Raw genomic sequence first — 24257 nt, forward strand, 5'->3', positions numbered from 1 at the left:
CCAATCAGTTGATGCATATCTCCGCCAAGCCAAGACCATTGCTGATTCTTTAATCTCCATCAACAAGCCTGTCTCTGATGAGGACTTGGTTATTGCTACTCTCCACGGCCTTGGACCTGATTATGGCATGCTCCGCACTGCACTCACCCAAAACCCACCTCTCCCTGACTTCTCTGAGCTCCGAGCTCGCATCCTATCCTTTGAAGCACAGCAGATTGGTCCATCTGCCACTGGAATAGCCACTGCGCTCTTCCATCATACCGCTCCTTCCCCACGCCGTGACCACCGCTCCTCGGCCCCTCGTCCTTCTCACTCCGGCGGCCGGTACTCCACAGGCCGGAATCGCCGCAGCGGTGCGCGTCCGCCATTTCCCCAGCAGCAGCAGTTTGTGTCACACCCCTTTCCACAGCACCAGCAGCAGTTCACGACCCAACCTGGCCCCTTTTCTTCCCCTGCATGGGCCGCACGTCCTGGGCCTCCTGGGCTTCTTGGCCCGGCTCCTCAATGGTGCCCTAATTGCCACTCCAACCAACATGGGCTCCCTCAATGCCCACACCGATTCCCTGGCCCAAGTACTGCTGCTCCGTTTGCTGGAGTCCACTATGCAGTTGAACCCACTTGGTACCCGGATACAGGCGCCACTCATCACATGACTGCCATGCCTGTTCATAATCCTCAAGCCTATGGGGGGCCTCATAATGTTTATATGGGTAATGGGGACTCAATGCCCGTTTCCCATACCGGTAATCTTCCCTTGTCATTAGGATCTTCCAAATTCACTTTACACAATGTCTTTCAAATTCCATCCATTCGTAAAAATCTTCTCTCTGTAGCTCGTTTCACTAAGGACAACCTAGTTTTCTTTCTTTTTGCTCCAGATTTTTATCAAATCTATTGCTTACGTACTGGTCGTCTCTTGTTTCAGGGCCCTTGTAAAGATGGTCTCTATCCGCTTACTCTGTCACCCGTCTCCGCAACTCCACAAGCCCTTGCCTCCGTTCACTCCTCCATTTGGCACAATCGTTTGGGCCATCCCTCTTCCAATGTCTTAGCTCGTCTAGGTTCAGCAATTGGTTCCAAATTATCTTTTCGTTCCTTTTGTAGAGATTGTGCACTTAGCAAATCTCATCAATTACCTTTTAATTCCAATAACGATTCTGTTAATTTTCCTTTTCATATTATTCATAGTGATGTTTGGGCTTCCTCTACTCTTTCTGTTAGTGGCTTCAAGTATTACGTTCTTTTCACAGATGAATTCTCGCGTTACACTTGGATTTACCCCATGCGTCGCAAAAATGAAGTCCTTTCTCATTTTCAAACCCTGGTAACCATGATTCAAAATCTTTTTCACCATACCATAAAGTTTCTTCAGAGTGACAATGGGACTGAGTATGTTAATAATGCCTTCTCTCTTTATTGTAAATCCTTGGGAATTCAACAGAGATTTTCTTGTCCACATACACCACAACAGAATGGACTTGCTGAACGCAAACATCGCCACATTGCCACAATGACTCGTAGTCTTCTCCTTACCTCCAGTGCTCCCCATAATCTTTGGGTCGAAGCAGTCTTGACCTCGGTTTATCTCATTAATCTTCTTCCCACTCCCACTCTCAATTGGGATACCCCCCACACCTGTCTTTATGGTAGTCCGCCTTCCTACTCGTCTCTAAGGGTGTTTGGTTGCTCTTGTTTTCCTCATCTTGGGTCTTATGTCTCTGATAAACTCTCCAGTCGTAGTATCGAGTGTGTGTTTTTGGGTTACAGTCCTCAACACAAAGGTTACCGTTGCCTCGATCCAACACGTGGTCGTGTCTATGTCTCTAGGCATGTTATTTTTAACGAAACTGTTTTTCCCTACAAGAATTTGCAGGTACCATCAGTTTCTGACCCTGGCTCATTGGAATTCACCCTCTTGACCAGCCCGGGTATTCATCACTCTCAGCCCAACACTCCTGGCCCAAATCCAGTTGATGAGCTGATCCCTTCTTCTGCTGTCATCCACGACATCACGAGTTCTCCACCTCCTTCCTCTATAGTTGACCTTGTCGGCCAAAACCCAGCAACCAGCGCGCCTCCGCCATCCGCGGCCGCTCCGTCGTCGCCTCAGGCGCCCAGCCCTGCTCCGGCGCCCGCCCACACCTCCATCCGGACCTACCAGCGCCGCCGACCCATGAATCCAGATCCACCTCCTTCTGCTCCACCGACCCATCCGGACCTACCAGCTCCCCCGGCGTCACCACCTGCTTCGGCGGCTACCCCTCCGCCACCAGACCACCCAGCTCCACCACCGCATCACCCAGCTCCACCACCGGATCCTCCCCGGCGAACCCGTCTTCAAAATGGCATTGTTCAGCCTCGCATACGAACAGATGGTACGGTAAAATATCTCATCTCTCGTGCACTCCTCACTGCTGTTGAATCTGCAGAACCTACATGCTACTCTCAGGCCTCCAAACATGAGGTCTGGCGTGCAGCAATGGTTGAAGAGATCAATGCTTTGCTGAAGAACAATACCTGGACTCTCGTCCCCCCATCTCCATCCCAGAACCTAGTTGGCTGTAAATGGGTGTTCCGTGTTAAACACAATCCGGATGGTACAGTTGAACGTCACAAAGCTAGACTTGTGGCCAAAGGATTTCATCAGCACCAAGGTATTGACTACGATGAAACTTTTAGCCCTGTGATTAAACCTGCCACTATTCGTGTTGTGCTCTGCCTTGCTGTGTCTAGAGGCTGGTCCCTCCGTCAATTAGACGTTAAAAATGCCTTTCTTCATGGCTTTCTTAAAGAAGATGTGTATATGACTCAACCCCCAGGCTTCGTTGATCCTGCACAGCCGTCCCATGTCTGCAAGCTCAACAAGTCACTCTATGGTCTCAAGCAGGCTCCGCGTGCGTGGTTTCACCGTATGTCCTCCTTCTTGCTCTCCGTTGGGTTTGTACAGAGTTTGGCTGATTCTTCTTTGTTCATTTTCCATTTTGGACCTCATACTATTTATTTCCTCCTTTATGTGGATGATATTGTGGTCACTGGTAGTGATGATAGCCTTCTCCAGAGCTTTATTGATGCCTTGGGACTTGGCTTTGACATCAAGGACCTTGGCACTCTCCACTACTTTCTCGGTTTACAAGTTACAGCTCAAAACCAAGGCATTCATGTTAGTCAATTCAAATATGCTTATGATCTCCTTGTGAAGCATGATATGTTGCTTAGTCAACCTGTTAGCACACCGTTGTCCGCCAAGTCCATTCTCACTGCTCATGAAGGCGATCCCCTTCCCAATCCCTCTGCCTTCCGGGAAATTGTTGGCTCTTTGCAGTATTTGACCATCACTAGACCTGACATTGCTTTTCCTGTCAATTCCATCTCCCAGTTCATGAGTCACCCACGCACCCACCATTTGGTTGCTGCCACGCGCATCCTTCGCTACATCAAGGGCACCCTTGATCATGGCTTGTATTTCGGTCCTCAGCGCCAACCTGCTTACCTTGCTGCCTATGCTGATGCTGATTGGGCTGGTTGTCCAGATTCCCGTCGTTCAACATCTGGCTACCTTGTATATCTGGGCACCAACTTGGTCTCTTGGTGTTCTAAAAAGCAGCCCACTATTGCTCGTTCCAGCGCCGAGTCTGAGTATCGTTCCCTTTCCCATGCCAGTGCTGAGTCCACGTGGTTAGCTTTCTTACTCTATGAACTTGGTGCTCGTATTCAATTCCCCATCCTCCTGCATTGTGATAACCTTAGTGCTACATACATGGCCTCTAATCCGGTGTTTCATGCCCGCACTAAGCATATTGAACTTGATTATCACTTTGTTCGTGAGAAAGTCGCCCTTGGCAGCCATCGTGTTTGTTTTATTCCATCCGTTGACCAGCCGGCAGATCTTCTGACCAAACCTCTTCATAAGCGTCGTCATGCTTATCTTACTGGCAAACTTGTTCGCGCAGGCCCGTCCAGTTTGAGGGAGGGTGTTAGAGAGATTTGTGTAACTGAAGATCTGTGCAATCAAAACTGATCATCAGTTTTGACTCTTTGTATTTATATCATTGAATAGTGTTTATAGCTGATTGTAACAGTAGTGTAACAGTCAATTAGCTTAGCTATATAATTGTACATTGTAATCCGATTGATTCAATACAGAAAACACATTTTCTACACTTTCGGATTACACAAAGCATTCCATGTTTTCCAATGAATCTTTCTTTTATCCATTGTAGATCCCCACCAAAACCGAGCACAAAGTTGTTCCAAATCTTCACAGAAATTCTTTGTCAATTGGAAGACACTCATAGCATAGGTAGGTAACGCTTGAGCTACTACCCTGATCAAAATGTCCTTTCCTACACCACTAAGCAGCTTCCCTTGCCAATTAGATAGCTTCTTAGCCAAATTTTCCTTAATGTACTGAAAGGTTGCAGTTTTCTTTCTCCCTACATAAGTAGGTAATCCCAAGTATTTTTCATGGGAGGCAACTACTTCTACTCCCAACAAACTGGATATTTCTTCTTGTATAGCAGAGTCCACATTTTTACTGAATACCACTGAACTTTTGTCAAAGTTAACCAATTGTCCTGAGGCTCTCCCGTAAGTTTCAAGAACTTCTTGAATCTGGTAACAATCTTCCAAAGAAGCTTGAGCATATAACATACTATCATCGGCGAATAAAAGATGATTTACAGAAGGGGCTCCATCACAAACCTTAATACCTTGGAGCAAGCCTAACTCTTGTTTCTGGCGCAATAAAGCAGAGAAACCTTCTGCTCCAATTAAGAATAAATATGGAGACAAAGGATCCGCTTGTCTCAGTCCCCTGCTAGGAATCACAAGCCCCCGAGGCTTTCCACGGACTAAGAATGAATACCGGACAGTACTAATACATTGCATCACCAAATCAATCCATGAATGAGCAAAGCCAAACCTATCTAGAACTTTTCTCAAAAAGCTCCATTCCATGCGATCATAAGCCTTGCTTAGATCCAACTTCAAGGCCATAAAACCTTCATTACCCTCCCTCTTATTATGAACAAAGTGAGCAGTTTCATTAGCCACAAGGATATTGTCAGTAATCAATCTGCCGGGAACAAAAGCACTTTGATATGGAGAAATCACCTCTGGTAAGATTAGCTTTAATCTGTTGGCTATCACCTTAGAACAAATCTTGTAAATAACATTGCATAACGCAATAGGCCTCAGATCTGACATATTTTCCGGATTATCTACTTTGGGAATTAAGCAGATATGAGTAAAATTAATTTCACGAAGAAGTTGACCTGAATGGAGAAAACTCTGAACTGCTTCAGTAATGTCTGCACTAATAGTGTCCCAATAATGCTGAAAAAAGAGCGGAGGCATGCCATCCAGTCCTGGGGATTTGGTGGGATACATTTGAAACAAGGCAGTCCTCACCTCCTCCTGTGTATAATTAGCACACAATTATACATTCATTGCCTGTGTTACACATGGCTGTATAGCTGCTAAAGTGTCGTTCACTGCCTCAACATCAATATTCGAAGCTGTAAACATCTTTCGAAAATAAGTAGAGATAACTTGTTCCAGACCTGCGTCGTCATCACACCAATTCCCATTCTCGTCATAGAGGCCATGAATGAAGTTTTTCCTCTTTCTATTAGCAGCCTTTCGATGAAAAAAGCTTGTGTTCCTATCCCCCTCCTTCAACCATGTCACTTTGGACCGTTGCTTCCAAAAGGATTCTTCTTGTGAAAGAAGCCTCTGCAACTTGCTCATCAGCTCTTTCTTTTCATTCTGCACCTCCACCGACACAGGAACATCTAGTAACTCCTCAAGACGAGCACGCACTCCCAACATCTGTTGTTGCCTAGTCCTAAAGGTTCTCTTCTGCCAATCATCAAGTTGTATCCTTGTGAATTCAATCTTCTTGGTTGCACAGTACATAGGACTTCCAGCCACGTCTGTCGCCCATGCTTGCTTCACAACCTCGTCACAATCATTATGCTAAAGCCAGTAAGCTTCGAATTTGAACCGGTGCACTCGTTGTCTTTTGGCCAAAGGAACAGAGCTGGCTTGTAAGAGTATCGGTACATGGTCAGAATCACTGGGCGCTAGATGACGCACTCGTGCATGCCCGTAAATATCCCACCAACAGGGTGTACAAACTGCACGATCTAACCGGAGTTGTGTGTCAGAATTCCACCATGTAGACATAGCACCCTGAAACCCTAAATCAAGAAGGTCACCATATCCAAGAGCTTCGCGAAATCCACGCATCTGTTGTTCCGATCGAAGCAGACCATCAATCTTTTCTCCATTATTCAGGATTTCATTGAAATCCCCAATAACAGCCCAAGGTAGAGAATCGAGATCACGTAAATCCCTTAGCAGTTGCCATGACTGATCCCTTTCTATCGTCCTAGCATACCCATAGAATCCCGTTAGCCTCCAACGAGGATCTCCAGGACCTCCTACGATCTCCAAATCGATGTGATGCGCAGAGAAAGTCAAAACCTTCGCTTGTACATCATCATTCCAGAACATCACCAAACCTCCTGATAGACCATCACTCAACACCTCCTTTGAGTGTGGAAATCCAACAGCCCGGTGCAATTCACGGAAATCAGCAAGAGTGCTGATCTTCGTCTCACAAAGAAAAATAATTTGAGGATGATTCTGGGAAATTAAATCCTTCAGCGCCCTCTTTGTCATGTCATTGCAGATCCCTCGGCAATTCCAACTAAGTATCTCCATATCCATGGTAGATCAGATCTTGCTTTCTAGAACCCTAGAAAGTAAACCCTAGCAGAGGAGGCTAGGTCAAAGTTTTTTTTTAAAACAGGTTCCTTTTTCGTAGTCCTGAATAAGCCTGTGTTTGGTGCTTAAATGCCGAATATCAAACTAGTTCTTATAGCACGAACTTGATGTATAATGCCCTCTTTCAAAGATTGCCTTCACATACGATTTAGGACAAGAATTTCCTGTGCTTTGAGCCTTCGAGAATGGCAAACTTTCAAAACGTTTTGGCACAGAATACGCACTTTTATACTTTCCAATTTCATATTTTCGCCAAACGATTCATCTACGTGACATTAGTGTATTAATATATGATATCAAGTAGATTAATTTCATATAGAGATAGACTAGCTCTACATCTCTAAATTATGAAAATTAAACATAATGTGCCTACCGAAGACCTATATTCTCCTTGCAACAAACCCTGGCAATTTCGAACAAAGCCACTACAGATGACACCTTTGAGCCTTTATGGAGGTTCAACAAATTAAGAGCATGAGGTCATCTAATGAAATTAGATGGAGAATGCGAACTGAGCTTAATTTTCTAATTTCTCAGTAAGACTTGTAGATCCTCCCTAATCCAATTGCAACAATAGCAAACAAACTGAGACATGAAATACGAACTTCAAGTACAATAAACCGTCACGAAGATGCATCTTTCATGCATGTACCAATTTGGCTAAAACCTTACAACTCCAGACTGTTTCAACGATATAGAAACTTGGTAGTGAAGGTTCGATTATGCAAACTTGCTTACTAAACTCTAGAACACCACAGTATCAAGCATTGTGCCCAAGGTCTGGACAATGTTTGAGGACATTAAGTTGGAGACATGCTCTTCGAGGTGCTTCTTAGCATCTTGTCTTCCCACATTTGCAATTGCAAGCTTCTCTGGTGGCAGCTCATCCTCCTCCTGCACTGCCTTGTTGTATTTAACAGCTAGATTTAACATCTCCTGCAAAACCCAAATGACGAAAGAATCACTAACTTTAAACCGATGTAGCATTTACCCATGCATTAATCAAAATCAGCTAGCATTTAAAGCTTGCTGGAAACACTCCAACAGTCATTCTAGTGAAGCAGGAGATGACACATGATTAAAACCTCATCTATATATTTTTTTTTAATAACAAAAATGAAAAATCTGGCAGTTTATTTTATTTATTACTTGGACAAGCAACCATGCAAACGACACTAAGTAGACCACTCTTCTTATTCTATCATCAATTAGCTTTTGGACAGTGAAAACATCTCAACCTGCCCATCGAATAAAATCGCTTTTTATAGTTGCATATGCTGCATAGGCAGTTCCTAATGAGCATTCTCCCACAAAAATGGTTATGAAAGGTTGTCGAGCCCATGGGAGGACCTAAAAGTGCTTTTATTATAAGCTGACACCTACTCCTCACCTTTCCAAGTAAACATTATCGGCAAATAACTAATCAAGAAAGAAAGCCAATGCCGACAGAGTAAATTGATTCCAAACTAATATGACCTTAGCTATAAAAAGCCATTACCTGAACTGTTTGCTCATTTGTTTTTGAATGAGTGTCAAATCGCTTTAGTGTCAGCCCATCTGTCCATTTCTTCTTGTGAAGGTTAAGCAACATTTTCTCCTCGAGTTCATTCTTCCGATAATTAATTGCTATGGAGTAATAATGACGATTTAACCCATGGATCAAGGCCTGAAGAGAGAACATTACAGAAGACATCAAAATGCTGTAGCTTTAAAAAATGTGATCTAAAAGTTGCTTGTCAACAACTCACTTGAATTGATGGCTTATTTAGATGCCCGAGATTGGATGTGGTCTGCCGTGGTTCTTGGCCAAGCATCATAGTTTGTGGGTTGATAAGGCGGAATGCATCAATGACTACCTTCCCCTTCACGCTCTGAATTGGATCCACCACTACAGCTACAGCCCGTTGATTCAAAGCTTCAAAGCTCTACAGAAGATTAAAGGGTATAAGAAAAGTATAATGTAATATGTAGGTAGCAGTATGAAAATCATCCGAGACAACTCAAGGCCCCCTCTTCTCGGGATACGTTAACCAACCAACTATTAACAATCATAGTCAATGAAGGTCAAGCATTAAACCCATCAAGAAGGGTCAAAATAGACTTCATCTTCGGTAACAAACACATGAACGAAAGAATGTTGAACACAAATATACACACCATCTAGAAACAAATAGGAAATTTAGATACATACATCAAAGGCTGCATAGTTAGCAGTGACTGTCCTTCATTCAAAAGTAAAGATTTACAACTCAACCTATATTGTTTTGGGTCTCAAGGTTTTCTAATTTGGGGGCCAAAGGAGAAGACTATATAATAGCTGAAGCCAAAGAACTATGAACATCAATTATATTCTTGTTAACAAAGACATCACAGGAACCAACATGATTACATATGACATATACCATCAGGAGAAATTAATAGTTCAGAAAAACAAAACAAAAAAAAAAAATGACCCATTCTTACAGATTCTTCCATATCAAAAAGAAAAATAAACTTCTGTCGTATTAAATGAAATAAAAGATGAGTTAAATTACAACCTGCTGGGTATTAATGTCCACACCGGATAGCCAACATCCAAATCCAGGATGCGAATGGTACCACCCAACTACCATCTCTGGTCTGCAGTGCCAACAAAAAGAATGTTAACTAAAATGGGGCAGAAGTGCACAATATGGTCATTATATCAACAAAATTGCAAAACACAGAATGAAAGGAAACAATTATCGGTAATTACCGAATGAAAAGATTCAATGAAATTGATACTTTCAAGCCGTGCATGCAAGTTGCTGGTATTCAATTATGACACTAACAGAACTTATAAAAGTTACATGCTATCCAAAAAAAAAAGAATAATAATAACAACAGCCCAAGATTTCTATATGCGTCATCAGACATGTTTTACTCTCCACCTGAGACGGCTAATTTGTGAGATGGGAAGATTAACAAAACCGGCTCCACTCAATTCAGCAGAACCTGTTTCTCTCTAACTGAGTTCCAAACCAATAATTGCAGTACTCTCTCCCAGGTAAATCCTCTCATATTGTTCAATCTCAATTCATAATTCTGAGGTCTAGATATTTATAATTTACTTTCTACAATACCACATCGAGGCGCTACCCTATTTTGCGTTAATGGTTTCTGTTGCAAGTGTTGTGCTAGGTTCCATCCAAATTAAACAAGAGGTTGAAGAATAATCAGGGGAGATAGATTATGAAATGACAGCCACCAATTGAGCAATCTATTGGATGCCGGCCTGATTCATTAAAAAGAATGGGAAGGCCCATGCTTTGCTCCCATGTCATCTGGGGTTCGAACTGCCTAAACAAACTACCTATCTAACTGCTCAAGATTGTAGGGTTCGGCAGAAGGCCCCAGTTTCTAAACCAGGTCTGCAATGCAGCCATGTGCAATTGCTGTGTATCAAATAAACAAAAGAAAATGCTATCATGCTTCTATGGGGACCCTTTATCTATTTAGGATTTTGGGAAGGTCAATATGATAATAGAATGCTAGCCTATTCAGCTAGGAGCTATTGAGGCTGCATCTACTTGAAAGGCCTATAATAGATCCAGGGCTTGTGGCATCTCCTCCTGAAGGCCTATCCTGTCCAGTTGAGCAGGTGATGATTGCAGAACATCCTCATCAACAGTGCCATAGGAAGTACGGGCAGAGGGAAAGGAAGAATAGGAGTGTCTAGGTGGTGAAGGTGACTACAACATGAATGGACAACTTGCAAAACTCTATGTTGACACCATGTAGGTTACTGGGATAATTACAAAAGTTCTTTGCGCTCTTCATGAACTTGCAAAATTTCATTGAGTGATGACTACAAAGTTCAATCAAATTTAGATTTCACAACTTTCTTCTCAAGCCGTGGAGTCTTGGAGAATGCATCAATTCCCACTAATAAGAGTTTCATACGAGAAAGAGATGCAACATGATGTTGTGCATGCAGTAAAATTCACGTTAATCGGATTCCATACGGGACAGATATAACATAAGTTCTGCATGCATAAATGAAACAAACACTGTATGCATGCACAGAGACTTATGCTCTTATCTTTTTTCAATAAGAAACAATCTTTATTCACAAACCAAAGAAAATACAACACAGAAGACAAGGAGTCAAATGGACTGACAAAAGAAGAAGAACAAGGAAGACAAACAAACAGCAATTCCAATTATAAAGAATGGCCTGAAAAGAGTAATCTCTAAACTCTGAAAAGAAAAATGCCCAAAGAGATGTCCATAAACAAACTCTAGACCATAGTTGATTCACATCCTCACCCCCATCTTCCACAGAAACTCTATGCTCTTATGTGTGCCTCCTACTATAAAGTGACAGAGTTTTGCATCATCGTATGTCACCTCATGGCTGCACTTTTGGGTTTACCTCAAGTTATTTAAACTAGAAACTTAGCACAAGCAGCCTGGCATGAGCATATACAAATGCTACATAAATTTATTTTTGTATTGATGGCTCGAGTGTTTTGTATCTACTAGAATGAATGAATTTTGAAATTACTATATTCCAAGAGGTAACAACAGGAGAAAATGGTTGTTTCTCAAATCTTGTGCTGCCTCCAGTACACATGAGATATGTGAGATTTCAGCTTCTTTTGTTTCCTATCGATACTGCAGCTTCTAAGCATACTATGGTTGCTGTATCATATAGAACAGAGTTCCACATTATGCAGCCTATGTTTATCAGCATAAGAATAAAGGAAAGATCGATGATTTTGTAGCAGATGAATTCATATATCTACCCTTGCTTTTAGCAAACTCAATCGCACAAGATCCTTAAAGGACTTGTCTAATTTGCCGCAAGCAATCTGAATGTCACATATGCACCATCCACAAATCACACATAACTATGTCTTAAAATTTGGAAAAACAATGCTAGTTGTAAAAACTCATCTTCCACAATTCAAAGTGAAAGAAGACATACCGTCCGGTCTGCTTAAGCATATCAAGCATATTAGTCTGGAAGACATGATCGACGGCTTCGACACTGACACCAGTACCACTCTGCGGCATCGCAAAGACGTCAACAACACGAACAGTGTATTCATCCACAAACTCTCCCAGCATCAATCCCATGACCTCCATAGGAACCCCAGCTCTTCCTATTAAGTATCCAAATCCAAACGAACTAGTGAGAAAAACTAACCTAAATGAGCCAACAATAACATGTATCGGCATATTTCGATGAACATAGGAGCCTAGTTTAGGGTTTTTTGAAGTCCGTGCATGAATCCGAAGTTGAAAAATCAATAAAGCGTAGAGTTACCGTGCTTGAGCATTTTGAGGAGCGCCAAGGAGGAGATGTAGACCTGCTCGGAGGAATCGAGGGTGGGGGAATCGGGCGGCGGGTGGCCCAAAGCTCCTCCGGCACCGGCGAACATTCTCTGCAGCCTCTCCATACCTGACATGCTATGCTCTCGCTCTTTCTCTCTCTGTTTCAGTTTGCGTGCTTGGTGTGTTTCCTATCAGATCGTAAATTAGAACTCTGGGGTATTTCAATTCAATACTCGCTGACGTGGGTGCCTTTTATGTAATACGGTGTCGTTTTACATGCGAAAGCATTACAAATTTCTTTTTGCTTGGTTTTTTAGCAAAATTTCATTGATGATAATGTAACATTGCAAAAAGATTACTGGACCTTAAATTATGCAAAATACGACAAACTTAGAAGTACATTTGAATGACATGCAGATTCGGAAGAAAAGTAAAGAACTATTGTGAATGTAATCTCTATAATTCAATTTCGCATTTTGTAGCTAAATTTTTAAGGGTCACATTCTTTTTGTTGGATATAGTGCAGATACCATGAACATTTTCAACTTTCAAAGATTGAAATGGCAACCTGGAATCCAGTGAGACCCAAAAAAGGATTCTATTAGAGTTCAAAAGAAACCCTACTTCACATGATGAAGAATATATCCATAGTCCATACACGGACCGTATAATTATGGCAACCTCTTGTAATGAAGCTCAAGGCCAACTTTAGTGCCTATAGCAGTTTCCAAACAAAAACGCAAAGATCAACACCACAAGTTTCTGTAAAAAGCTCGTAAAAATTAAAACTTGGAGCCTTTCATGGAGCTTCAAATTTAGAAGCACATCCATGAAATATAGACAAAAGGAGATTCAGTGAGTTCTCCAGTTCCATTACAAGCATTAGCCATGCTTGGATGCTCCGTCTTCCAACTCAACAATAGTAAACAACTACCCTATGCAATTTTATTATTCAGACAGAAATTTACATTTACAACGGATGTAGAGGTTCAATAACTGGCATGAAAAGAAAAATCTCAATTCCACCGTTTCACAGCATTGATTGATGGAATACAACTTCAGCAGCTGAGTATACCGACCTTGCATCATCTGCATAGAAAAGAATAGCACAACAATCAGTACATCCAGCACTAGGCCTGTAGGGCTTGTCTTAGGTGAGTAAAATGTGTTACTGACTTGATGCTAAATACATAAGAGCAAAACAATAAGTTTTTTTTTTTTTTTTTTTTTTTAAATAAGGGCCGGTGCGGCTGCCCTCAAGCCTTGATTAGTGAAACAGCGGAATACATGGGGGGGGGGACATGAGACCTAAACCCCAAATAAATGACATAGAGAGAACATCCTGAGATAATGACAGGAGCCTCAACTACAAACATGTATCCAGAAACAATAAGTATTTAAATACCGTTGAAATATGGGTACATAAAATTGGTTCGACTTATGTAAATGAGACATAAAGTTGTGTGCTCACTGGTTTGATGATAACTTGAAATTCTACAATAAGGGATTGAGCTATTAAGTAAAGTGTACAGATAGTAGGGCGAAAATGACTCCAACCTATTTTCATACTCGTTCTATTTCCTTTTTATCAATTATTTACTAGTACGTATCAATTTATCTTTCTTTTTGCAAAATAAATATTCAAATGCAAACCTGCAATTGCAGCCAAATTAAATGCGGAAGGGACATTGGTCTTTGACTCAACTGCAGCTTTGGAAGCTGCAATACCAACTGCTACACTTTGCATGATATCTAAGCCCGCACAAAGAGAAGAAATTGTTCCCCCAACCAGACAATCACCAGCCCCTGTAAGCCTAACCACTGATGCAGGAAGCGCAGGAAAATGCACAGCAAACAGAAAAGAGCTTCTCTCAGAATCCTGAAGACTCGAAAATGGTTTTGGAGGACAACTTGCAGTCATAGTATTGAAAAATATTTCATTCGGGTTACATGGTTTGATTCCATCGCAACCAACTCTCATCAAGTTCGGCCCTCCTTTAGAGCATAAGAACACTCCATCTGAACCAAGTGTCACAATAACTATTTTGATGCCATTCTCTAGCAGAACCCAAATGGCAGGTTTCAGCATATGAAACAACTTTTCGTTTGAACGTTTACTTGTGCTACTTTCCCTTTCAATTGGACAAAACACATTACCACCAGATAAAGTATTTGCCATAGCAACAAGTTCATCTTCATTGGGAGAAGCAAAACTTATCTGTACAGAAACTCAGTATGTTAGCTGCAGAAGGAAGGAAAAGAAAAACGAAAAGACCATATATATAGGTATTCAGCTAAAACAAAAGAAAACTATGAGCACCAGCATTCGGAATAATAACTACTCTTAATTGTTATAGTTACAGTAGTGTCTTTATTAAAAGTAGTGTTGCACGTGTAATAAAAGATGCCGAGAAATTTAACCCATATAACCCAGAACCCCAAAATCAGAAACCTCTGTAATAGTCATGTGAAAAAAGGTGCAAGAGCAAAACACTCACATACTTGACAACTGAATTGATTCTTCTTGATTTTTCTACCGAAACCGGCTCAAACCACACAGGAATTTTAGATTCTGCTGCCACTGTAAAAAACTAAATAAATAAATAGATAAGAAAAAGAAAAATGTAAAACTAAGTCTAGAACTCAATGACATATATATTTAATATGAGAGAGAGAGAGAGAGAGAGATCTATATTAAAATGCAAGAATTACATTGGCAAGAAGACCTTAGAGCAGAAGGGTTCAAGTTTGCATCAACCATGACCACTGTAGCAGAACGTATATTGCATCTGAACCGCTCAATCCACTCAGGTGTTAGAAATTTTTCCTGTGTCAAGCCATCATGTAAGCAAATAATGGTTCTAAAGATTTCATTCTGCTTTGTTTAAGTTTTTAATTTCAACCCACTCTCATAAAAAAAGAAACACCATTACTTCTATCACAGACTTACAATAGATTCTACACTTGCAACAGCAGTTGCCAACTCCCCACTGGTATCAAGTACGCTACAAACAACAGCAGTCTCGATATTTTGGTGCTTCCAAATTCCTACTCCATACATAATCACATGTAAATAAACTAATATGAACAATAAACCATGTTTTCAACCATTGGAAGATGAGGGAAAGGAATACTTTAGGAGATACAATTAAAACAGAATATTCATGCCAGAGAGCCGATGTCTACAAATCAGTGTTTTCGAAATTACTCCCAACCATAATCACAACTAATAGACACTCCTGCAAACATGTTTTAAACCATTTGAAGATGAAGGAAAGAAATAAAGTTCAATGGTAGAGTATATCTGACATACATTAATATACATACATCAGAATGTTTTGGGGGATATCAATTAAAAAATGAAGCTTCAATACAAATAAGGCCCCCTGTAGGCAATGTCAAAAAAGAAATGTTTTCTCAGCCTTACGAAGACTTTTAAGTTTTAAGTATTCTCCTATTGAAATCGGGCGATGTACATGTAATCCAGAATCACATGATTGTCGAGATTAGGGCTTTAATTTGGCGGGTTCTCAAGAACATCACATGCAATCCAGAATCCAAAAACATTATCCCTAAGATTTACTACTCTTCATGAATTATTTTATCACTTCAATCAGTATACTTTTTATTGGTATTTTCAACAGAATACACAGGTTATAGAAAGTTTTATATTCTTTGGAAATATCATAGTTGGATGACTAAATCATTTACACTGGACACCCAAATTAATAACTCTGCTAGGGCAACAAACAGAATTTACAAGATGCTAACCCAACCATGAGACATCCAAGCTGCCAGCATTTCTCTTAAAACAGTAAACTATAATGATTCAATAGGACTCAGGAAGCAATAAATAAGTAAATCTCAATCAGTTTGGTACTTGAACAGATTTAGACATATGTAAAAAGTTATTGAGTTGGCTCTCACCTTACAAATATTGTCAAACTTTGTTCAAATATAAATAAATATAATAACTGACCTTCGGTTGATAGCCCAGCAGACTCCCAGTGCTCCAATAATAAGTTTCCTAGTTACAAATAAACAGAATCTGTCAGTTTCACTTCTACAAATACTTTAGATTAACATATTTGAAAAAGAGTCGGAACGTACTGGTTAAGCCTGTCTGAGTTAGAGATGTTATTTAATCCGTGAAATAAGGTTTATGGGAGACATTTATACAAAATTCACAATCAGGTCCCGATTTTCACCTTAGTACAAGTAGCTATATGCATTTCTACATGATTTTTGTCAGACAGATATAATGGACTGATAAAGGCATGTAGGATTTATATGCATAGAATATGTAGTTCTTTGTAATTTACAAGGATGATTACAATGAGGGCTCCAACTCAGATACATCACTTCTCAGTTTACCGGAAACCTCGCATCCATGCATTTTGATTAACCAAACAAGTTAAGTCATAAAAGTAATGCAGCCCTAAATGCAACCTTTCATATTTGATAATTAAGCATCCAAATAGTTGTTGTACTCATATATGAGAAACAAAACTTTTAGTAGCATAAAGAAGGAAAATACACAATAGGGGACAAGGTGTCCACTGACAATCTAAAAAACTTAAAAGGAAAACAACTAAGAAAAAGAAAAAAAGAAAAAAAGGGGTTTTAATTGAAAAGAACCAGGAACACATTAAGCTGGACTACAATAGCCTTCCCATCTGATAATATAGCAAGGGAAGAGCAATCTCTGAATTATATACACATGCCCAAAAGCGACGCCAGATATCTACCATCCCACAAGTGATCCACCTCTGACTCCTAGCTCCTCCCTCAAAGTCCTATTTCTTCACACCACCAAAAAGTTACCAACACAGCACATCCATCCCTCTAGCACCATTCCCCTCTTCCTCCTCCAAATAACTTATACCTCTCACACTAAAACCTGCAACAGGCTGGAATATCCCATCTTACATTAGCATCCATACATAATTTCTACCAAAAGGCCATTGCAATGGGGAGATGAAGGTGAATATGAACTGCAATTTCAGCAGCCTTTTTACACATCACACACCAATAGCGACACCAAGAAGGTCATCTCCTCTGAACCATATCATAAGTATGTATCCTCCCCTGAGCAATGATACCAGCTAGAGCTCAGACCTTAGGAGAAGAGTTATCCATTAATTACTTTAAATACCACAATATATGTACGCTCCAACTTCCGCACTCTTCAAACCAGCCTAGATGTAATGCATTATATCTTCTAAGTGAACAAGTAAGAAGAAGGATTTGACAAATAGCAATGAAGGCATTCTGAAATGCAAAAAAAAAAAAAAAAAATCTGTATAAACGAGAAAAACGGTCAGATAAGGCTGTTTCCCCCACCACACTGTTCCCAAACCCTCACTTATCCCCATTTCCCATCCCCATCAATTTTCATGTAGTCTATAGTTCTATACTTACTTTTGATGACAGCCTACCAGCGGACATCTATCTCTTCACAGAGACGTCGCAGCCATTTCCAAAGCAAAGCTTCTTTCTTCTTTCATTAACTAGTGAGACCACATAAGCACTTGAATAAATGATCCTTTTCACCACTAACACCCCTTCCAACCAGAAATTCCTCATTACACATTCTATCCAGATAATTATTATGAAGTCACAAGCTCCTATTTCGATGATGAGACCATCTTGACTCTTGAAGAGGTCAGAATACTATTGATTGTAATGCTAAATGCAGAAAGGTCACAAAATCACCTGCCATGTCAAGCCCCAAGGCACTAATCATGAAGGGTTTTGCTCCCAGCTTGGCCATGCACTCGGCAACATTCCTTGCCACCCCTCCTAATACATAGCTCACCTGGATAGACAATTACGATAAGTATCAACTATCAAGTAATTATTCATCATTTCAAGAACTCACTGGCTCCGGGTTCCTATAATTTCATCATTTAAAAACACCCGAACAAGTGCAGTGAAAGTAACGCTTAGGTCAATTTATATTCTAAAGGAATTAGAGATTCAACAAACTGGAATCTCACATACCAATCAACTAACAACAATGATAGCAATGCTGGATATACTATTTGGAATCTCCAATTTGACATAAAAATCAAAACTTCGTATAATGGAAAAAATTCATCAAAATAAAAAAAAGTAGTGGAGAAGTGAATACCTTGCCTGGAGTAGTGGTTCTGGGATTTGCAGGGAAAGAAGGAGTGGCATGAATGTCCAACACCATACCCCCTATCACCACTGGCTCTGCCTCTTCATGCTTCAATCCCCCATTACTTGATAACACCACCTTGCAGTCACCAATTTATCAATTTCAAAATTTTAGATTGACGAGTACAACAAACAGAGACTGTGAATGAATCAAATATCGATTCAACTGTGAGTAGTTTACCTTTTGAAGGCCATGATTGGATTGAATTGGCAGAAGGAGGTGGCGGGTAATTGAATCCAATCGCCTCTGTGCACTGCTCTCCATTACCGTTGTTTAGCAAGTAGGACTACTGAAGACCGTCTTTGAAAAACCCGCTTCCTTTGTAATCACAGTTTTCAGGTTTGGGCTTTGACCCGGCCTGTTTGTATTGTTTCCTGCCCACTTTTCATAAATTATTCATGACCCAAAAGAGAGGGAAGAAAAAAAGAAAAAAGAGTCGTTTGACAATCCATGAGTGTTCATGATACCAAGTTTTCTGTGGCATTCCGTAGGGGTGGTCCTACAGTGCCATGATCTCGAACCAACGAGAAACCAACACGTCACATAGGACATCCTGATAACTAGTCAACTCGAAACTGCAAGACCTTTTAAGTTATTGGTTTGTAAGAATCACTTTAAAGACAATAGAAATGTAGCAGCTCAGAAATATAAATTTAAAAAAAAAAAAAAGGGAATTAAAATGGGCTAAGGACTTTGAGCCCACAATCGGAGCCCCATTTTGAAATGCGGCTCTCTAAACTACTACAAACATGAGAGATGCGCCCTATTCAACTTAGGACCTCCACAATTGGAGAGAGGAGGTAATATTGAACATTTGAACCAGTTAGCGCAATCCACGAATGTCAAATGACATTTCTTTTTTCCTTTCAAAATAAGTGGCTTTTTTAAAAAAATTAAATAATAAAAAATTAATGTTAGAACAAAACTTAAAAATAATAATGGTAGGAGAAGTGATCATGCGGAAAATTAAGAGCTCAGAGTGACTTAGAGCAACTCCAACAGCTTCCCCATATTTTGATTTTTCTCTACTTTAGGGAAAAATGAGCATCTTTCGCTCCAACAGATTCCCTATAACTATCCTTATTTTAGAGTAAGTGAGGAAAAAGAAAACCAAATTCTTTATATATATAGCAATCTCTAAAATTTTAAGAAATAATATGGAGATTTTAGAGATTGCTGTAAAATAGGGAATCTGTTGGAGTTTGAGAAGAAAAAGATGCTAAAGTTTTGACTTTTACTTCCCTATTATACAAAAATTATAGGGAAGCTGTTGGAGTTGCTCTTATGCCCCAACTTTAGATAGGTGGGATTGTGCCCTAACCGACCACCAACATTTTCAAGCGAACTCAAGTATACATTAGGAGGTCAAATTGGTCAGGTAATTAAACACTTGATCAGTTTCTAATTTGCTTAATTCAACTAGTGCAAACACTAACTTAGATATCCGAGAGTTTTATTAAGGCATCCTGGCCCCTCTCATCTCTACCAATGGTACGTTGCAATTCAAGCTTTCATTTACAGATGCTCAAGGCACAACATCGACCAGAATCTCAATAGTGTTGCATTTGGAGACGGCATTTGTCATTTTTCTTGTCCTTGCATGTGGCGATCATCTTTAGTTAGTTGAAGAACCAATTTCTGGTTGTAGATGTTACGACAGCAATGGAGGTCATACTTGAAGGATTTTGCCACAGTGATTGATCTCAACGACATTCTGCTGCTAGATAAAAACCTAGATTCACTTTCACGCTTATCTTCCTCGTCTGCATTTGTGGTGCACAATGGGTGTGAAGTCGTGGCTTTAGCGAGTAGCGACTCAGGAGATGATGGTGGTGATTGTGTGTTGTAAACAGTTTGTAGCGGGGACGTTCCTACTTCCAGCATAGTGAGGGGTTTTTGCGGTGGTGAATGGATGGGGCCTTTGATTTGGATTGAGGAAGGTCCCCTCCCCCCAAATGGTTTTATCACAATAGACTAGGAAAACTACTTATCTGTTTTGATTCCATTCAGAGCGTCGATAGCAACAAATGAATAATGAAAATACGTCAATAACTCCCTTCATCAGTCATCACTTTGTGTACAACATGAAAAATATAGATGCTTTGGAGTAAGATACTTAAACATTATACATTAATGATCAGAAGATGGGCCAAAAAACAGAAATGATCACTCAAACTCAAAAGAACGTCCATTTTGTCTTTGATCATTTAGGTAGCAAATATACCTAAAAACTAGTTAATTTTGTCTATTGCGGTTGCACAACCCTAATTTGACCTATTTATTTATTAATTAGTTGTGTTCAATGTTGTATGTGTGACTGTCGTACAATTCATCGAAAGATTAAGGACTTATATTCTATTTCATTCTTTCACTCAAAAGCTTGTCCAAATCAATAACTGAATTACTCAAACTACAGCAAGTCGACGTCCGATAACGAAATATAGTGGTGAGTAGTCAGTAGTTACTGATTTCTCTTCGATCTTCTCAAAGTGTTCCAGAGTTGATAGAAGACGAAGTTTCAATGCACGTTTGCAGGACCAAGATGCCCATGCAGTGCCAATTTTTCAAACTCTCACAAGCACGTGGCCGACCTAAAGAAAATTATTGAAGAAAAATATGCACGTATTTGGACCCGGGTTTGGAAAAGACACCCAGTTCTTTCTTGACCACTCTTAATTACAAGCACCACTGCACCAGGAATAGCCATGTAATCTGGTTAACAGCCAAAACCTGCCAGAACTGAGATGTTTCGATTCTATTGGTCATTTAACTTGACAAACTAGTTGAAGGAGATGGGGACTTGAATTTGGTCAAGTTTGACATGATTTATCGATCAGTCTCTGAAAGATTGAGTTTGAGCTTCATACGTTGTTGCTTGCTTGCTGCTGTTGTTATTGCTATATTTTATTTCTGTGTTGTTTTCATGTATAAATATGCTATTGAAGGAATGAGATGTGATAATTAACTACTAGATCTTTTGTAATTAACTGCCAGCTGATCTTTTGTAATTAACTCCTCAGCTTTGTTTGAAAATTCGGGATCGATGCGTACATCTTCGTCCCTAATTAATGCAAGTGTGTCTATCAGTGATGATACGCAAGTTTTAATAACAACTTAAAAAATGTTTAAGTGAAAAGAACCAGGAACACGTTAAGCTGAACTACAACCACTTTCCTATCCAATAATATAGCAGGGGAAAAGCTATCTCTGAATTTTAGACAAACACATGCCCATAGCAACGTCCGATGGCAATATAAGGGACCCCAATTCGGGCTCAATTAATTAATAATTCAATTCCCACATTGGAAATTGGGACACAAGTCTCATATTGGATACTTGGTCAATAAAACAATCTAAGACCCACATTGGACACTTGGTAACAATCCAATCAGAATATTCCGATGGCAATATAAGGGACCCCAATTCGGGCCCAAGACAATTGGAGACGCAATTGGAGAGGGACTCGCTCTGATACCATGTTAAATAGCGACAAGCATGGCCCGTGGCCCACCATTATACCTATACTGTCCCAACTTAACCACCTGTTTTTAATTACAAAATGTCTCAGTACAATTGGGTGTGATCTACCCACTTATAAGTTATATTTTATTTGTCACTTTTCCAATATATAGGATCTTTCTTCTCCAACAACTCATCCCCATCTCCCATTCCCATCAATAATCATGTAGTCTATACTTTTGCTGACAGCCTAGCAGTGGACATCTATCTCTTCACGAAGATACCGCAGCCATTTAAGCAAAGCTTCTTTCTTCTTTCATTAACTAGTAAGACCACATAAGCACTTGACCAAATGATCCTTTTTGCCTCCACCACCCCTTCCCATCAGAAATTCCTCATTACACTTTCAATCCAAATAATTATTATGAATTTCACAAGCTCCTATTTTCATTATGATACCTCTTGAAGAGGTTGCAATACTATTGATTGTGATAAATGCAAGAAGGTCACAAAATCACCTGCCATGTCAAGCCCCAAAGGCACTAATCATGAAGGGCTTTGCTCCCAGCTTGGACATGCACTCGGCAACATTCCTTGCCACCCCTCCTAATACATAGCTCACCTGGATAGACAATCGCGATAAGTATCAACTATCAAGTAATTATTCATCATTTCAAGAACTCACTGGCTCCGGATTCCTATAATTTCATCAATTAAAAACACTCAAACAAAGTGGAATGAAAGTAACAACTTTCCATAAGCGTATATCGGTCAATTTATGGGGTCGTCTTGGGTACCTTGGTGTTTGTCATACCCTTATTTTTTTTATTTTTTTTACTTTTAGTAAATTAATATAGTGGAAACCTACTGAACTGATCAACATGTTACCCAATTAAATATCGACATGTGTCATTTTTAAAAATAAAATTTACCATATTAACAACACACTCTTTCTTGATATGTAACATTGTTAAAAATCATGTAACAAGTATTGTCAAAATAATAAATTACACATAGTTGAACTACAATTACGACTTATGACAACAGTTGTTGTGGTCATTGTAATTAAGTGGTCAAAGATGTAAATATCATATTTGGACAACTTTTATCAAATTTAGAACCTTGATTATCAAGTGGAGAAGCTCCTTACAATACTGAGTTGTTACATATCTTTTGGTCTAATTTTAATTTAACCATTTTCACAACACAAATGTTGTCGGAATTGTAAAATGGTTGGTAATCTTGTAAATGGTATAGTTTTTGAAGTAATTACTACAATCAGAACAAAAGTTACCGCTTTTACACCAATAGTTGCGAGTTATGGTAAAATATGTAGTCATTGAGTAATTATTCCATTAATGATAAAAATATAAAGATTTACCACTTTGACAACAAATTTGTTGTTGCACTTGTTAAATTGTCCATAAATTAGTACATTAGTTTAGGTTGAGTAATTACTATAAATAGGACAAAAGTTACCGCTTTTACATCAATTGTTGTGATTGTGGTAAAATGTGTAGTCATTGTAGAAATAATTTCATTAATGATAAAAACATAAAGATTTATCACTCTGACAACAAATTTGTTGTCATACTTGTTAAATTGTCTATAAATTAGTACATTAGTTTAGGTGGAGTAATTACTACAAATAGAACAAAAGTTACCGTTTTTACATCAAGTGTTGTGGGTTGTGATAAAATGTGTAGTCATTGTAGTAATAATTTCACTAATGATAAAAACATAAAGATTCATACATGTTTTATTTTATATAATATTTACCACTTTGAGGACTCATGTAACCACTTTGAGGACACATGTGGTAATTAGAAAAAAAATCCGCATTAAAGTAAATAAGGTCTTCGTTAGAGAAAAGTAGGTTCTCATTTGAGTAATTAAGTCCTAAAAGTGGTAATTGTAATAGGTTCTCATTAGAGTAAAGTAGATTCTCATTTGAGTAAATAAGTCCTAAAGTAGGTTCTCATTTGACTACATTTAAAACAAATATTATTTATTTTTACACTAATTGTTGTCATTGTCGTAAAATGCATGTAAAAAGAATTATTTTTGGTTAAGGAAACTACTAATGATATAATTAATTGGTAATAAAGATTACTTAACTAATACTAATTTTTTTTTTTTTGAACAAGTGCCGGTGCGGCTGCCCTCAAGCCTTCATATATGAAACCAAACTTAATAAGGAAAAAATGTAATTTTCAATTGTGTAATTGTCCATTAATAACAAGCATTAATTCACTAATAATAAAATTAATTAGTAATATAGATTATTTAACTAAAAGTAATTCGGTGAACCTAGGATAGAAGGTTCTTTTAATTTTTTTTATAAAAGGAAAAATCATAATTGTCAATTGTCAACTGATAATCAAACATTAATTGGCTTTATTGTTTTCACTATCTTTATTGTTTTCAATTCAATTAGTAGTTTGTGTTACCAAAAAAATTAGAAAGGCTAAGGGCTAAACAAGTTACCAATTTGTTAAATATTTTGAACCATTGGATATATTACTAA

The 24257-nt window shown here is 39.2% G+C and overlaps 2 protein-coding genes across 2 annotated transcripts; both read right to left on the reverse strand.

Annotated features, from left to right (window-relative positions):
• Window positions 1-7346: 7346 nt before the first annotated feature.
• LOC133736782 (26S proteasome non-ATPase regulatory subunit 14 homolog) lies at window positions 7347-12289 on the reverse strand. The gene is made up of 6 exons (XM_062164382.1): window positions 12080-12289; window positions 11738-11915; window positions 9327-9408; window positions 8538-8714; window positions 8288-8455; window positions 7347-7725 (listed from the first exon to the last, which is right to left on the reverse strand). Exons 1-6 carry the CDS (start codon window positions 12219-12221, stop codon window positions 7534-7536), a joined length of 939 nt encoding a protein of 312 aa, XP_062020366.1. The 5' UTR covers window positions 12222-12289; the 3' UTR covers window positions 7347-7533.
• Window positions 12290-12717: 428 nt separating this feature from the next.
• On the reverse strand, window positions 12718-18601 carry LOC133736780 (pseudouridine kinase). The gene is made up of 9 exons (XM_062164380.1): window positions 18452-18601; window positions 18221-18349; window positions 17803-17905; window positions 16067-16114; window positions 15038-15135; window positions 14800-14914; window positions 14586-14668; window positions 13741-14305; window positions 12718-13176 (listed from the first exon to the last, which is right to left on the reverse strand). The coding sequence occupies exons 1-9, from the start codon at window positions 18533-18535 to the stop codon at window positions 13118-13120; spliced, it is 1284 nt and encodes a 427-aa protein (XP_062020364.1). The 5' UTR covers window positions 18536-18601; the 3' UTR covers window positions 12718-13117.
• Between the last annotated feature and the right edge of the window lie 5656 nt (window positions 18602-24257).

The sequence above is a fragment of the Rosa rugosa genome, chromosome 3, assembly GCF_958449725.1.
Source record: "Rosa rugosa chromosome 3, drRosRugo1.1, whole genome shotgun sequence".
Taxonomy (NCBI): Eukaryota; Viridiplantae; Streptophyta; class Magnoliopsida; order Rosales; family Rosaceae; genus Rosa; species Rosa rugosa.